The following is a 16,835-nucleotide window of genomic DNA, read 5'->3' on the forward strand; positions in this document are numbered from 1 at the left end:
TAATCTGTATTCAATAATCAGGCAGTGATAAAGTACAGTGTGTTCATCTATAAATATGTGCAAATGTTTTTACTGTACCATTGTGTATTCATCTGTACAGTTTACATCGTGGCAGTGTTTACAATTTTCACACTCACACTTTGGCTTCATTTTCTTCTTAGGTCCCACATGCGAAAAATACTAGTGTTTTTGACCCATACTATAGTAAAGTGTATTTTACTGTATATATTGAAGTGTTTGGAATGCTCCAGTATTAACTGTAACGAACTAATTAACTGTTATAAATAACGTAGTATACTTTAGTTTTTACTACAGTAAACTGTGTTGTATTGTAGATTTACTATACCCTATAGTTGTAGTACTGTATTGGGTCATTTATTTATATTACTAGAGTTATTGTGTTACCATAGCAACTGTAGAATCACTACACCAAACTACAGTATTGGGTCCGAGCGGCAACCTCCCGCTCTCCCTCGGGAAGCCAATACTGAAGTAACTGAAACTGCAATTCATCGAAATCCCGCAAGTCCTGGCTCAATAGTCTTGCATTTACAAACACAAACTACATTTGAAGTAATTGGAAGTAATTCGCGGTTTCTTCCTGTAGAAAAACGTCATAAGAACAATGTTTAGTGGCTCAATGTGTTACTACAGTGTTTTTAAAAGTCTAAACACTTTATTAATATAGTGTACAGCTAAACACATGTGGTCAGAACACAAACGAGTTGCAGGTAATGAAGTATCAAGCGTTTCTCCCAAAGTAAATTCTGTCTGCCAGGTCTAAGCAAAGTGCCAGCAGGTGTCTGTAGCTCCGCTCACTCTCCACCTCTTTGCTCTTGATTGGTATCCCGCCGTGCAAAATGGCGACGGTTGGCCGCGCCTACTTGTAGCTTCTTTTGCAGTGTTCAGAAACCTATGGGTGACGTCACGGATACTCCGTCCATATATTTTACAGTCTACACTACAGTATTGGGTCATTTGTTTATATTACTATAATTCTTGCGTTACCATAGCAACTATAGACTTACTAGAAATCTACATCATTAAATTACTATATATCTTGTGTTACCATAGCAACAGGTTATTTCAAGTACTTTAATATTGTATGGTTCAAAAACACGACAGCATTTACTATAAACTACTACAGTATTTTTTCATGTGGGATGTTAGTAGAAATATTCACATCCAACAACAGTAGAACAAACCAATTTATTTACTTATCAAAAAAAACTGTAACGCATTAAAACAGGGCTTTCTTAAAGAGCCGATGTGCTGAACAGACGTCAGTGTTTTGTGTCGTCTCAGCTGCTCTTCTCATCATTGGTTTTTCCTTTGGGCAGCCGGAAGCGATTTTTCTTGGAGTAAAGCAGATTCTTGCTGAACAGCAGTGGGATGTTTCCCAGATACAGGAAGACTGCAAGAAACACACCTGAAAAACACCAGATCAGAACTCCATAGTAGTGCTGTCTTAAACAAGTCAATCAGTTTAGAGAAAACTACGGCTCTTAAAGAGACAGCACACCCAAAATGTCAGAATTTACTCAAGTGTTTCTAAACTAATGTTACGGTCAGATTTTCCACTTTTATGAAAAATAATATCTAAACAAATCATAGTTATGTTTTATTTTAATAACTGTAGCATTCCATATTTTTACTATTTTCTCAGAGCAAAAATGTGAGGCATAGCAGGTGGTTCGAATGTAAAGTGCGAAACACTGACAGCCATTAGAAAGCCATTCAAAAGAGCATGTTCGGTAAAGCTAGGGGATTTTTTTTTTACAGTATTTCCTATTATTCCTCTTAGTTTGGTTTCTAATAAACTATATATAAGTATGAAGAAATGCTAAGGTTAATATTATTAGTTCTCTTAATTTTTCTGATCTTGTCTTAATTACTTTTGTCTAATGACTTGCCTAATTATTCTAACTTTTACTTTAATTATCCTAGTTAAGCCTTTAAATGTCACTTTAAGCTGTATAGAAGTGTCTTGAAGAATATCTAGTCTAATATTATGTGCTGTCATCATAACAGATAAAATAAATCAGTTATTAAAACTATCATGTTAAAAAAATGTTGGAGAAAATGTAGCATTTGAACGAGAATTGAAGTTTCGCAGGAGGGCTATTAATTTAGCCTTTGACTGTATTTAAAGTTAAACCATTATTGAAGATAAGTGGACATCGATAATAAACCAACAACACTAATTCAGAATTACTAATAACATTATTTAGAGTATCTTGTTTTGTGTTCAACAGAAGAAAGACGTTGTTAAAAGAAGGGATGGCTGACGTTTCGACACAGTGTCGAGATCCCGAAGCGCAAGTGTTTCGAAACACTGCACCGAAGCATGATCCGAAACACCTGGTCACGTCATGTGACTAAAGCGATTCAAAGCATCGCTCAGTTCAGAAGCGTTTCGAGACTTGGAGAATCTGCATTTGACTGACAGGGTCAGACCTACGCTTTAGTCACATATGGCTTAGTGGACTGTGCGTGTGCATGTTGTTACAGTCTTCATCTGACTTTTGGGTTCGAATCCCGACTTGTACAAATACTCCAAAATCGTGATTATGTATTTTAATCATGTTACTGTTTATGGTGTAGTCTAGGATACAGCTGCAGATACGCCATCAATATAGCATCATGTTTGTAACTGTAAAACAATAATGAATATTTTACAGTACTGGGATGGTTGGGTTTAGAGTTGTGGTAGACGTTAATAAAATACAATAAATGGGAAATTTAATGAATAAAATAAATAATTCTTGTTAACTTCTGTCCACAACTGTATCTGATCTAGCAACAGCCCTGTTTTATGACCGAAACAAGATATATTTATTCACAAAGTGTTTATTCGGATGTCAGACCAACGTTGAAACAAAACGATACACAAACAAAGCATCACTAACTGATTTTAAAGCATTTCAAAATAACTGTATCAGCCTGGATTCGAACCAATAATCCCCGCATGGAAGTCAGGAACCCTAACCACTTCACTATTTCACTTGAGGATACGAATTTACAAAGTCGGGTTTCATACCTCAATTTGCTCAACTGTTCTTTGCTGAAGCTGTTCCAGTGCAATGCATAAAAAATGACCACTAGGCGTCACTGTAGAGTGGGCTTTCGAAACGTTTCGAAGCTTCGACACATTTGCTTCAACTGTTTCAGTGTTTCACGAAGCCTCGCTTTGCCCACCACCATGTTTTTAGAAACATGAGTAAACAATGAGGATCTTTTTGGGTGCGCTGTCCCTTTAAGGGCCTTAAAAGTTTGATCAATCAATTTGGACACAGTTAAGTAGTTAAAGTCATGCTTGAGGTTTTAAAGGAATTGAAATCATGCAGAAATATTGTAGATTTAAATACCACTGTTGCAATATATTTTGTGGTATTGAACAGGTTCTTACACCTTCGTCAAATTTAACCATTTTCAAACTGTTGCAGCACTTACAAATGACATATTTACATACTTTAATCACCGTATATCAGATACTAGTGGTTTATAGTATAGTATAGTAAGGAAAAGTTTGGATTTATTTATTCAAATTTGATGCATTGTTTACTCAAAGCAGTGATCTTTGTTTTCATTTCAAGCTAAAACTGTTTTAATAGTTAAATAGTTTAAGTAATTAGTAGTAGTTTGTAAGCTAAATGATTATGAAAGCAACAATTACATTTTCATCATCAAAATCGAAGCACTTTTTCCGCCAGGATTTTGTATGAACATGGTTATTTTTTTTGGTAAAGGTGATTAAATTGCAGTATGGTGAAAACACTGCTCTATACTGATGGTGTATTTGTTTGTGGATGTATGTTAGTGCTGTACCGATGAGCGGCCCGAGCCAGTAGACCAGTGAATACTCCAGGAACGAGTGTCCAGGACAGGTGAAGGTCACTGCGTACGCCAGAGCCGGATTCACATATCCAGATGTGTAGTTGTTTGCTGGAGTGAAAGAGAAAAATAAAACACTTCACATCATTGATCAGACAAACACCACAGATTATGCTTTATATATTAATAAATAATGGTTATAAATGTAACATGCACAATTTATAATATGTACATTCAGCACTTGCATAGAAATGTTTATGTAGTACATGCAATTTAAATAAAGCATCCCTGACTATGCATTTTAAATGATCTAAAATATCAATTACAATTTTAATTTGCAACAAAAATGCACGATCAACATGTTTAAAACGTTGTGATACATTTTTATTCTACACTATTTTAGTTTGATGTGAAACCTTAATTAAAATGTGCATAAAAAGGTCAAGTTAATCTACAAATGTTAAAATAATTATGTACAAGTCCACACTATTTAATGTACACTCACTAGATACTTTATTAGGAACACCTTACTAATACTGGGTTGGACACCCTTTTGCCTGCAGAACTACCTTAATGCTTTGTGGCATGCTTCAACACATATTAAACTCTTATGTATGCATTTTAAAGCTACAAACCTTCATAATGCATTTCAAATATTCATTCAACTGCTTTAATTCTAGATCTACAATTTAAACAGCAAAATTTAAATTATGTAATATTTGCAATTCTTATTTAACACACATTATAAATCTACAAACATTTGTAATTAAACATAAATCAACTCTCTTTAATATTTAAAAATTAGATTTAATTGTGTGTTTGAAATGCATAAAATAAATAGTGAAGATGTTGAATTTATTACCTGTATAAATATCATTAAAACGTTAATAAGTTCAATCTTTAATTTATATATACAGAATATAAAATAATAATGAGCATTTTACGTCTATAATACCTGTTACAGATAGACTTGACGGTTTATGCATTATAAATCCAAAATGGTTGTCTTTAATACGTACTTTTAAAAATCTAAGTTTTTTAATTAATAACTGCATTTAAAAATGAAAGTTATAGTGTATTAATATATGCTTTTCATATCTTCAGCCTTTAATATTTCGATTTAAGGTGTTTTGACATGAATTCAAAATCTATTAAAATTTTGATGCAATTGTTTATATTATGTAAACGTTTTAAATATTAACTATTTTTATTCTATATATTGTTTTTATAACCCAGTATTTTTATTAATTAGTATATTTATTAATATGTGTTTTTAAAATTTTAAATACATCCACAATCCTTGCATTTGTCATATTAGACAATTTATATCTATATAAACACACACGCGCACACACACACACACACACACACCACAGTGTTAAAGTAGATTGAAAATTTTTAGCAAAGTTAAACTATTAAAAAAAAAAACATCCATTCCTGTTTAAGGACAATTTGGGAAACCTTTTTTAATCCATTTCAAATATTATATATATATATATATATATATATATATATATATATATATATATATATATATATATAATATATATATATAATATATACACACACACACAATTGAAGTGTCAATTATTCGCCCTTCTGTGAACTTTTAAGTTTATAAATGTGTTAAAAAACGTATTTTTATTCAACGAAAATATAAACAGAAGGACTAATAATTCTGTGTATGTCTAGAAATGAAATCAGTCAAATTCCAGCTCAAAACCTTCAGTTAATAATCCTCAATGTTCTCTCTGCTATAATCATGCTCGTGCACTCACCGGTGTAAGCGATGAGCGTGAGCACCACAGAGAGCACAGGGATCTTCAGCATCTGTGATCTGTTCTTCAGGACGAGGTGCAGCAGGAGCAGCAGCAGTGCAGCGAGAGCTTCAGTGGAGACCCCGAGCGCTGCGGAGACCCTCAGAGATGTGGTGCACTCGGACATCATCAGGTTCTTGATCATGTGCATATCGCTCAGCTCCATCGCCCAGAACCTGCCGGCCACTTCCAGAGCCAGGAACGCTCCGATCAGCTGCGCCGCTATGCTCAGAACCGCCACCACTACGCTAACATCCCTCTGCAGGAGCCGCAGCAGCGTCACTGCCGGGTTTCCACTCAGATCCTGCATGAAGAGAAGAGGGAGACTTATTAAAGAGGTGCGTTAAGTATAAGTATATATATACATTTTGGATTGTCCTTTAAATATGATCGCCTGTTTTGTAAATAGTATATATATTGGGATAGTAAGGAGTTTGACACCATTTTCTTTGTAAAACCTTTTTGACCTCTGTTTTTGTGTTAGGTAGTTAGGGTCGTGAATTGTACTTTCTTTTCTTTTCTTTTTGATCAGGTAAGTTAGAGATTTAACATTAAGGAATTTTTGTTTGTTATTTTGGCCTTGTCAGCTCCCGAATTCAAACCCCAATAAATCTTTGACTTCACTTTCGTTGTCTTGTCTTTCATGTTGTGCACCATCCCTAGACGGTGCGTAACAATATATATATATATATATATATATATATATATATATATATATATATATATATATTTATATATATAGTCAGAATAATTAGTCCTCCTGTTATCTTTTAGTTCTTTTATATTCAAAGACATTTTTTCAACACATTTCTAATCATAATAGTTTTAATAACTCATCTCTAATAACTGATTTATTTTATCTTTGCCATTTATGACAGTAAATAATATTAGACTAGATATTCTTCAAGACACTTCTATACAGCTTAAAGTGACATTCAAAGGCTTAACTAGTTTAATTAGGGTAAAGTTAGAGTAATTAGGCAAGTCATTGTATAACAGTGGTTTGTTCTGAAGACAATTCAAAACATAATGATTAAGGGGGCTAATAATATTGAGCTTCATTTCATTCTAGCCAAGATAAAACAAATAAGACTTTCTCCAGAAGAAAAAATATTATAGGAAATGCTGTGCAAAATTCCTTGCTCTGTTAAACCCTCTACTGCATGCATTATGATAGATCTATAAATATATGTATATTTGACTGTTTTACTTTTGTTAGATTGGCTTAACTTGAAGTGCTGTAAAACAAAAATTCAGGAACATTTTTTGCAGGTACTTTATGATATGTTGCTATATAGCAAAAATGTCCAATAGTGGATCTAACGTAGACATTTCAAATTTAGAATTTTACTTGTTTGTTTAGATTTAATAGGTGTTGCAGTATTTAACACAGAACTTATAAATAATACCTTACATACACTTTCCAACAGCTGCTATTTCAACAGCTTCATTCTTTTTTGCTAAATATTATTGAAAAGAAACATAATACTGTATCATCATGTATACAACATACTGTAGGTATAAATATTTCTTCCAGTAAATATTCTAACAAATAAACAACAAGTCTAATATATCCGGATGCATCAGAATAAGCTAACAATGTTTATACGTTATACTATAGTACGCTTGTCTTATCTGCCTCTGAGTTAACTTAAACTGTCTCTCACTGCTCTTATCAAATGTCCAATCTGCATCATTCTCATGGTCACTGAAACCCATCTCATCCTTACGTTCACCTACAGGAAAAGCCAGTTCTGTCCTTTTCTTATTTTACTTACAATAGAACATGATGGTCTTCACTATTTGTATATGTATTTATATCAAATCAAATGTATTGCCAAGAAAATTTGGTTCTATTCATAATGTGAATGTCTTTAACATGCAACTAATCAACATTATACTACTAGTGTTCATGTTGTTATTGTTACAACTTAAAAGATCACAGCTGACCTTGCAATATTGCACATTCCACTATTGGACAGTGTTGCCATTTGGCATCAAATACATTTGATGGATTTACAGAAAACTAATTTGATAAAAACTTTGAGTTGTGAATATGTCATCATAATTTACTGGAGGTGATGTTTCAGCTTTTTGTGTGTATCTGACACGAGTTAATCCTTTGTTTATATTTGTTTACGTTTTCATTTGCATTCAGCGAGTACTTACAATAAACACCAGTCTGTCAGAAATCGCACCACAGAAAAACACTGCACGTCATGTGATTTCGATTAAAACGTTAGTAAGTTCAATCTTTAAATTAAATACACAGAATATAAAATTATAATGAGCATTTAACGTCTATAATACCTGTTACGGTTAGACTTGACGGTTTATGCATTATAAATCGATATAAATCAGCAAGTACTTAGAATAAACAATAGTCTGTCAGAAATCGCACTACAGTAAGACACTGCACGTCATGTGATCTAACCAAAGCACATCAATGGCTAAACTAAGGCTTTCTCTTTCTAACATAAAAAAATTAGAGCGGTGGTCTTAAAGAAACAGTGGCAGGGAAATGAACATCAATATCATGTTGCCATATGGGAACACCATGCGGTAGAGGGTTAAACATCATTTGGAAAATATTTGAAAAAGAAAAAAACATTTCACAGCAGCGCAAATAATTCTGACTTCATCTGTGTGTTTTTCTGTTTCCTCACAGTATCGAAAACGGTATTGAATATCGATATTAATCATATATTATATCAAAGCTAGAAATCCCAGTATCATGATAACACTAGTTTCAAACCAGTTTGAATTTCTTTCTTCTGAATGAGGTTGAACTGATGAAGAAAAGACATTGACTTGTATAGTATTCTCTTTAATTCTACTATGGAAGATGCTTTTTTCAGTTAAACATGCTTTGTGCATTCATGAATATACTATTTTTTAAATTTATAGTTAATATATTTAGTGCTAGGCAAAGATTAAATCGCATCCAAAATAAAAAGTTTGATTTGACAATTTAAGTGTGTGCAGTGTATATGTATTATGCACATATAAACACACACATGCAGATGAATGTTCATTTATATTTACATATAAAATATATGATGCAACTTGCATTTAAATTTATGCATAAAATAAAGTAAATTTACATATTAAATCTATGTAACAAAGTTGTGTTGTATAGTTTTGTTTCTATGTGTGTGTATCATATACATAACAAATATATATAACACACACATATATATTAATTCAAAACCACATTTTTGTTTTGCATGATTTAAATAAACATTATTAAATGTTTTATTTATTTGAACATTTAAAAAGTATTTATAAATGACATTGAATGACACTTAAAATCACACTTTAAATAAACACATTTGTTTATGTCCAATTATTTGTCCATGCTTTATTTATACACATTTTAATGCTTCAATTATTAAAGTAATAATTTGATTCTTTATTTTATTTCTAAAAGGCACTCCTCATCCTCCATATTTACTAACATGAACAAACAATGAACAATACATGTATAACAGTATTTTTCATCTTCATTAATGTAAATAAAGTCATTCATTGTCAGTTCATGTTAACCCATAATGCATTAACTAATGTTAAAGGGATAGTTCACTCAAAAATGAAAATTCTGTCATCATTTACTCTCGTTTCAAACCATTAAGAGCTTGATTCTCTGTTGATCACTAAAAAAAGATTATTTGTAGAATGCTGGAATCCTGTAATCATTGACTGAATGTTTGCTTTTCCTACTTTGGATGTCAAAGGTTACAGGTTTTCAGCATTCTTCGAAATATCTTCTTTTGTGTTCAACAGAAGAAAGAAACTCAAAGGTTAAAAAACAATTGAAGGAGAGTAAATGGGGAGTACGTTGTCATTTTTGGGTGAACTGTCCCTTTAACAAACATGAATTTGGATGTTTAATGATGCATTGGTAAATGCTGGACATAACTAATTAAACCTTATTGTGTGACAGCGAATTTAACAGTTTTTGTCCTTTCAAAATACATCATTCATTCATTCTCCTTTGGCTTAGTCCCTTTATTTATCAGGGGTCACCACAGCGAAATGAACCGCCAACTATTATATGTTTTACACAGCGGATGCACTTCCAACTGCAACCCAGTACTGAAAAAATAACATAACTAATAGAGCAAAATGAAAGTGAAAATTAAGCAGCTAAAGCTAAGCATTTAAATTTCAACTACTAAAGACAGATGAGTTGAAGATTTAGCTCAACAAATTATTTTTGAGGAGCACTTCATCAAGACAAATTTAAGTAGTCTTGTTTAACTTGTAAAAGATTACTGATTTCGCCTCAGTTAGAAAGTCGCTGGTTCGAGTCCCAGCTTGTTCAGTTGGCATTTCTGTATGGAGTTTGCATGTTCTCCCGTGTTGGCGTGGGTTTCTTCCGGGTGCTTCGGTTTCCCCCACAGTCCAAACACAAGCTAAAGGTGAATATATTAACTAAACTGGCTGTAGTGTGTGTGTGAATCAATGTGTATGGGTTTTTCCCAGTACTGGGTTGCAGTTAAAAGGGCATCTCCTGATGAATAAAGGGACTAAGCCGAAGGAACATGAATGAAGATTACTGATTTAATTTGTATATAGATGCTTTATGTAGGACAGCCTTTAATTTTTGCTTTCAAAATATAATGATGTAATGTCACGTATTATAAATCTAAGCAACTGTGAATTACTAAAGCCAGATTATTGGGAGATTTAGCGCTACAAATGATTATTTATACACGTTTTATTCATATGCATCTTGTTTAACTTGTGAAAGTAATACTGACTTAAAACACATTCAGACAATTTCAAATCGGCTTATTTGGTGGATTACGATAACAACACATGATGTTGCCAACTCGAAATACGCAAGAAAGCAGCGTTAATTTAGAAAAATGGCATATTCTACACCATTTGCTTGATATAGTGTTCAATTCTATTTATATCAAAACCAGAGGTGTCTAAATGCCATTAAAATGATTGTACAATTGTTTTTATATACAGCTGGTCAGAATTATTCGTCCTCCTGTGAAATCCCAAATGATGCTTAGAGCAAGCCATTTTCCACAGTATTTCCTATAATGTGTTTTCTTCTGGAGAAAGTCTTATATGTTTTATTTCAGCTAGAATAAAAGCAGTTTTAAATTTTTCTAAATCATTTAAGGTCAATAATATTAGCCCCCCTTAAGCAATTATTTTTCTCACTTATACCTGCATGATGGCGGTGTGTATGGCGATGGACAGGAACAGCATTGTGACGGCAACATCTGGCCCGAGAGCTCCGGCCCACTGTCCCACCTCTGCGATGGTGTCCACCTCCAGCCTGCAGGCGCACAGAGCAAATGCGGAGACCAACTCCAGCAGGATGGTCCAGCGGCGCAGCAGAACGCGGCCCGACACACTCAAACCCACCACCGCCAGGAAGAAGCCCAGAGAAGAGTTCAGGCCCGACATGATGAGCCGACGGACAGAAAGAAAGAAAGACACGAGCTCAGTGTTGCTGTATTTGCTCAATATGTGTGATAACGTGGCACTCGGACAGTCCACGCTCTTATCACAAACACACACGGGTCAGAAACACATTGACCTCATCAAGGCCACCTGGGGGAAAAGTGGACTTCAGATTTGGCTCCCTCTAGTGGATGATTGATGACAAATTCTGGACAATCTCCACTTAATATTAATTTTGTCTCACAGTGTGATATGCTGTGAATTGCTTAAACAACCAATCGTGACCTTAAAATAATAACAATTTAAATTGTAGAAATATAAATGCAATAGAAAATAAAAGCAAATATAAAATACACTTAATTGAATACATGATTTAATGTGTGAATGTATACATATATATATGTATATGCATTTGAAATCTCATATTTAACGTATGTATTTGAAATCTGCACTACAGAGGTAAAAGTGCAGTAACTACACATGCTTATGTATTTTAAATCCACTATTTTTATTATATAGTATTTCTATTATTGTTTGCATTTAAATTTTTTAATCTAAATATATGCATTTAAATTCTATATAATATAAAATTGAGATTTATATAAATCTAAAAGATAGGAATAAAAAGCATCTGCACTCCACTCCTGGTTTTCAGGGTTGCATGTGTAGCTCATAAGCAGGCTCTGTGCTGTATCCCACCAGGCCTCGTTGGCGCAGTAGGCAGCGCGTCAGTCTCATAATCTGAAGGTCGTGAGTTCGAGCCTCACACGGGGCAAGATTTTTATTTACAAGAGAAATCACATTCAGCTTTAATGGTTTGATGCTTTAGCCTATTAAAAAGTAATCTGGAGATTTAAACACTTTCCTACTCAAACGTTTAGCATTGTTTTATACTAGATTAATAGACAAATACTGCCACCTGCTGGATAACTTCATACTTTTGTTATGTTTATTTCTTAAAATAAACTACAAATAAATTGTACTTAAAAATTTTTAAAGTATCCTTTATTATTGATTTAGATTATACTTTATTCAACATTTCTTGTTTATGGTCTCATTTCATGATGGACAAGTTTTTTTCAATATTTATAATTTAAATATCTTAGTTTTCAAAAATGTAAACAAAGCTTAAATGTATAAATATGATTAATTATTAAAGTTTTTTTACATAAGAGTTTAAGCAATGTTTTTATTACACAACATTACAATAGGTTAATTACTTTTGTACAAAAAATTAAAAATTAACGCTAACAAACGAGACCTTGAACTAAAGTGTTACAAAGTTAATAAAGTAATAATTTAAAAAATGCTAATAATTTAAACGCAATGAAAAAAAATAATAATTATGTTTTAATATAAAATTTATATTGAATAATCTATTAATTGTATAAAACGTAAAAAATTGTGATATAGAAATATCATGAAAAATGAATTTTTATCATATAAACATTTAACAATTATCAAGTACAAATATGAACAAAGAGCAGCTAGGGTAAAAATTATTGGCCAGTACGGGGATCGAACCCGCGACCTTGGCGTTATTAGCACCACGCTCTAACCAACTGAGCTAACCGGCCCTGAGGACCCACCTCCGAAATCACGGCTTAAAAAAACAAGTTCAGAGATCAACGTGTTCCCTGTTTTCTTTGTGAGTTTACTTTTTAAACTGGTTTAAAACCAATTACTGATTGATTTTATTTGAGTAGTAACATCAAGGAGAAAGTGAAGCTTTAACAATAAAGGATCATGAAACCCTACCCAACGATCATTGTTAAACATAAATCAAATTATCCAATGACCATATGGCCGCAAATGTTGCGTTGCACTTATAAAATGTGTATTGTGTTACATTGTTGCCCACAATATTGTAGTAATATTATAGCAAGCTCCTTAGTAACTTCATTCACTTTGACTTATGTCAGTTGTGTTATAAAACTGAAAGGAGATAGCATGGTAACACTTTAAAATAATGTTGAATTGGTTTATGTTAACTGATGCATTTACTAACACAATGAACAACACATTACAGTATTTGTTCATGTTAGTTAATGAAAATACAGTTGTTCATGTTAACTCAGTGCATTAACTACTGTTAACAAGCATACATTTGAATGTTAATAATGCATTAGTAAATGTTGAACTACGATTAATAAATGCTTTACATGCATTCTTCATTACTAGTTCATGTTAGTAAATACATTAACTAATGAAAGCTTATTGTAAAGTCTGACCGATAATATCTTGCATAGCTATTTGACTAAAGTAGGCTACATTTAAGCACGCTTAGCAAATTTGTGGAGAAACTCAAGCACAAACTGGAACTGCATCTACTTTTTGTTTTTTTAAGACAGAAACTGGCAAATCTGGATTTATGGATTTACCCCATTGCAGTGACGTTGTTTCTAAATGTCTTTTTCTCTAATGAAATTTGCTCTAAACGAAGAAAAATGAATCAGTTTTCACTCTATAGTGAAATGTTGGTGTCCTAATACTGTTTTTATAAACGTGTCACTATGGTTGATTCCTGTACTTGCGCACATTTTTATTTTTTCACTTGACACTCTGCTGGGAACTTCAGTGCTGACAAGCACCTTGAATTAGCTATAATCTAAACATTAGATGGACCACAACATGTGCTTAAAAGGCTACAAGTGGTGAAAAAGATGGCAAAGCAAAGTGTAATCATTGCAATACACTAATATGTTAGTCTTTAATGTGCTTTTAATAAATTAAATCTATTCAAACCAGCATTCATGCGAATTTTACCTCGAAATGGTGGCATGAGATTGTTTTTTTTTTGCGTGATTATTTCCTGATCCTTTGCATCATGTTTTTAATCAAATATATGTAATTTAATTACTTTCAATGTGCTTAAATAATGGTTAAAACGAATTTTATACAAATTAAAGCATATACATATTAAAACATAATAAAGCAGGTTTAATAGATCGGAAATAAAGGAAATCAATTATCGATCATTTCATTAATTAATGCACAAAGTAGGCTAGCTTATTTATAAAGTGTCTTTAATTGATCTGGAACTGTTAATAAGACGTTGTTCTTTTAACTTACAAAAGTTGCATCAGTAGCCTAATGCATCTCCTTTGTTAATCGGTCACACTTTAGGATTTATTAGTAAATGTATTTTATATACATGATCTAATAACGAACAATACTTGTACAGTTTTTTAATCATAGTTCAACATTTACTGATGCATTATTAAAATCCAAATGAATTAGTAATGAACAACTGTATTTTCATGAACAGTAACTAACATGAACAAATACTGCATTACATGTATTGTTCATTTTAGTAAATGCATCAACTAGCATTAACTAATACAACCCTATTGTAAAGTGTTTGTGCATTGTTATCGGATTGATGAAAACTAACTTGCATTCTGTTGTAAATAGAGCAATGGAATTAAAACTAGTAATTGATAAGAGTCAAAATCGTTAAGTGCAATCAAAACTGGAATCGGAAAATAATAAAAATCTAACAAGACCTAACCCTACGTGTCACACATGTAGAGCTGAAGTCAAAATGATTTGCCTTCCAGTAAATGTTTGTTTCTTTGTCAAATATGACAAAATGATGTTTAACAGAGCAAGGAATTTTTCACAGTATTTCCTCTTTTTCACCCTTTTTTTTTCCTCTTTTTCACCCTTTTTTCACATTATTTTTTCTTCTGCAGAAAGTCTTATTTGATTTATTTCGACTAGAATAAAAGCCGTTTTTAATAACAAACAAAAACATTTTAAGGTCAATATTATTAGCCCCTTAAGCAATGTTTCGACTGTCTACAGAACAAACCATTGTTATAAAATGATTTGCCTAATTACCCTAACTTTAACCTAATTAAGTTAATGCAGTAAGTTAATTAAAAATATTATGTTTAGAAATGTGTTGTAGAAATATTCTCACCGTTAAACAACAATTGGAAATAAATATATATACAAGGGGGTTAATACTTCTGACTTCAACTGTGTATCTGCCAATATAATAAAAAAAAAAAGTATTTGGGTTTGATTTCGTGATCCTTTTAGCTGAATGTCATTTAAGAAGTGAAGTGACCTAGTTATATTTGTTTTGTTAACGTTAAATACAAAGAATTAGTATTTAAAAACATACATTAATTCTTTAGCACTCTTGTATAAATAATTCAATCAGTTTTGCTGTGAATACTTGATGAAAAAGTGTAATCTCCCCGTCGGGGAATCGAACCCCGGTCTCCCGCGTGACAGGCGGGGATACTTACCACTATACTAACGAGGAGTGATTATAGAACTGCAAACACATCCTTTTGATCCTACACCCTACATCCTACATCATCATTTAAAAATGGTTTCTACAATTAAAAAGTGAGAAAATGTCTTTGCAGTGCTTAAGTGACAACAAATCTTACCTTAACATTGTAGTACGGCACACAAACACTTCATCTGTAAGCAGGGTCTGAAATGAACACGTAGAGAAATTATCACTGTTTTGAATTAATATACACAATGTAATCAAATATTTATTTTGAACATCAAGTTTATTCATGCTTTCGAGGGAAGGAACTGGAATTGGGATTTTAGAAAGTTAGAATGTCTTAGCACGTTGCTAGCAAGATTTCACATGCTGCTAGCATATTAGCATTTTGCTAACATGCCCAAACTACGGTTTGCTAGTTGTAGATAGAGGGATGGATGGATGGATGGATGGATGGATGGATAGATAGATAGATAGATAGATAGAGCTTTAGAAGTTTAGTGGTTTTAACTGTAAAGTCCTTCAATGAACTATAAAAAGGAAATGTGTAAAAAAATAAATAAAGTAAATAATTAATTTGAACCAGTAATAACTAGTTTTAGCGTGTGTAATGTTTTGTTTGCTGCAAAAGTGCTTAACCACAAAAAAAAATATTACTGTTAGCCTTTTTTTTAAACTTTTAATAAACCGATAATTAAATAAACGTGAGCACAGAGATGTCTGAGGGTCTAAAATATAAATTTTGGATCCTGTAATTATGTTGATTTCAAAGAAGTGTTTAAACAGGTAAAAGAAGTCTAAAATAAGCTGTTGCATTGGCCGGGAATCGAACCCGGGCCTCCCGCGTGGCAGGCGAGAATTCTACCACTGAACCACCAATGCTCGCATGGCAAGCTTTTTTGCACGGGAAATTTTATTCGTACCATACTGCAGACAACCTGTGTTAATCAATCAAAATGGACTCAATACTAGACTATTACAAATAATAAAACTGAAAAAAGTACTCACTTCTAACAGTGCCTTCAATATCGTAGCATGTATAGCCTTTGTAGAAATAAAGACATGAATGAATGACATGCATAAATTACAATGTATAAAAAAAACTGGTACAGCATAATGTGTCTACTAACCTTTAGCATTGGAGTCCCAAACTAAAACAGCTGTTAAAATTGCTAAAATCTATTTGAGTAGATGACCGTTTTTGAAACAAAGGAGTTTCAATAATTTAACCACTAGGTGGCACTCCACACTCAAAAGATAACAAATGCTAAACTTCCAATACTTCACTGCCCTGTTATATCAAACCATGATTAATTCATAAAATAACATAAACAGCTTTTAATAAACAGTCCAAGCTCTTCATCTTGAGTTCTGGGTTATGATGAGAATTGGTGATTTGATTGAGCAAACTTAGCTTACTTGGTTGTCCCAGAAAACCAATTAAAAAGGAAATACATAAGGTACGGAAACTAGATCCTGTTGGAAACTGAATTCAGGCTGATCAG

General features: G+C 32.6%; 1 protein-coding gene and 4 non-coding genes across 5 annotated transcripts; 1 reads left to right on the forward strand and 4 right to left on the reverse strand.

The window, feature by feature from the left end:
• Positions 1-1,190: 1,190 nt before the first annotated feature.
• On the reverse strand, positions 1,191-11,139 carry aqp12 (aquaporin 12). Its single transcript, XM_056448385.1, has 4 exons — positions 10,839-11,139; positions 5,613-5,955; positions 3,829-3,945; positions 1,191-1,429 (listed from the first exon to the last, which is right to left on the reverse strand). The coding sequence occupies exons 1-4, from the start codon at positions 11,079-11,081 to the stop codon at positions 1,302-1,304; spliced, it is 831 nt and encodes a 276-aa protein (XP_056304360.1). The 5' UTR covers positions 11,082-11,139; the 3' UTR covers positions 1,191-1,301.
• Positions 11,140-11,780: 641 nt separating this feature from the next.
• On the forward strand, positions 11,781-11,853 carry trnam-cau (transfer RNA methionine (anticodon CAU)). The gene has a single exon. It is a non-coding gene; the product is annotated as a tRNA-Met (tRNA).
• Positions 11,854-12,581: 728 nt separating this feature from the next.
• trnai-aau (transfer RNA isoleucine (anticodon AAU)) lies at positions 12,582-12,655 on the reverse strand. The gene has a single exon. It is a non-coding gene; the product is annotated as a tRNA-Ile (tRNA).
• A 2,627-nt stretch (positions 12,656-15,282) lies between these two features.
• Positions 15,283-15,354, reverse strand: trnad-guc (transfer RNA aspartic acid (anticodon GUC)). Its single transcript has one exon. It is a non-coding gene; the product is annotated as a tRNA-Asp (tRNA).
• Positions 15,355-16,141: 787 nt separating this feature from the next.
• On the reverse strand, positions 16,142-16,212 carry trnag-gcc (transfer RNA glycine (anticodon GCC)). Its single transcript has one exon. It is a non-coding gene; the product is annotated as a tRNA-Gly (tRNA).
• Between the last annotated feature and the right edge of the window lie 623 nt (positions 16,213-16,835).

Source organism: Danio aesculapii, chromosome 22 (assembly GCF_903798145.1).
Source record: "Danio aesculapii chromosome 22, fDanAes4.1, whole genome shotgun sequence".
In the NCBI taxonomy this organism is placed as follows: domain Eukaryota; kingdom Metazoa; phylum Chordata; class Actinopteri; order Cypriniformes; family Danionidae; genus Danio; species Danio aesculapii.

What these genes read in the sequence shown, in the direction of transcription:
- aqp12 (XM_056448385.1), bottom strand. Translation starts at nt 11,081, where the DNA reads ATGTCGGGCCTGAACTCTTCTCTGGGCTTCTTCCTGGCGGTGGTGGGT. An exon ending in TACACACCGCCATCATGCAG is followed by an intron (nt 5,956 to 10,838) that starts GTATAAGTGAGA and finishes CTCTTCATGCAG; the next exon opens with GATCTGAGTGGAAACCCGGC. An exon ending in CTGGCTCGGGCCGCTCATCG is followed by an intron (nt 1,430 to 3,828) that starts GTACAGCACTAA and finishes GGTGTTTTTCAG; the next exon opens with GTGTGTTTCTTGCAGTCTTC.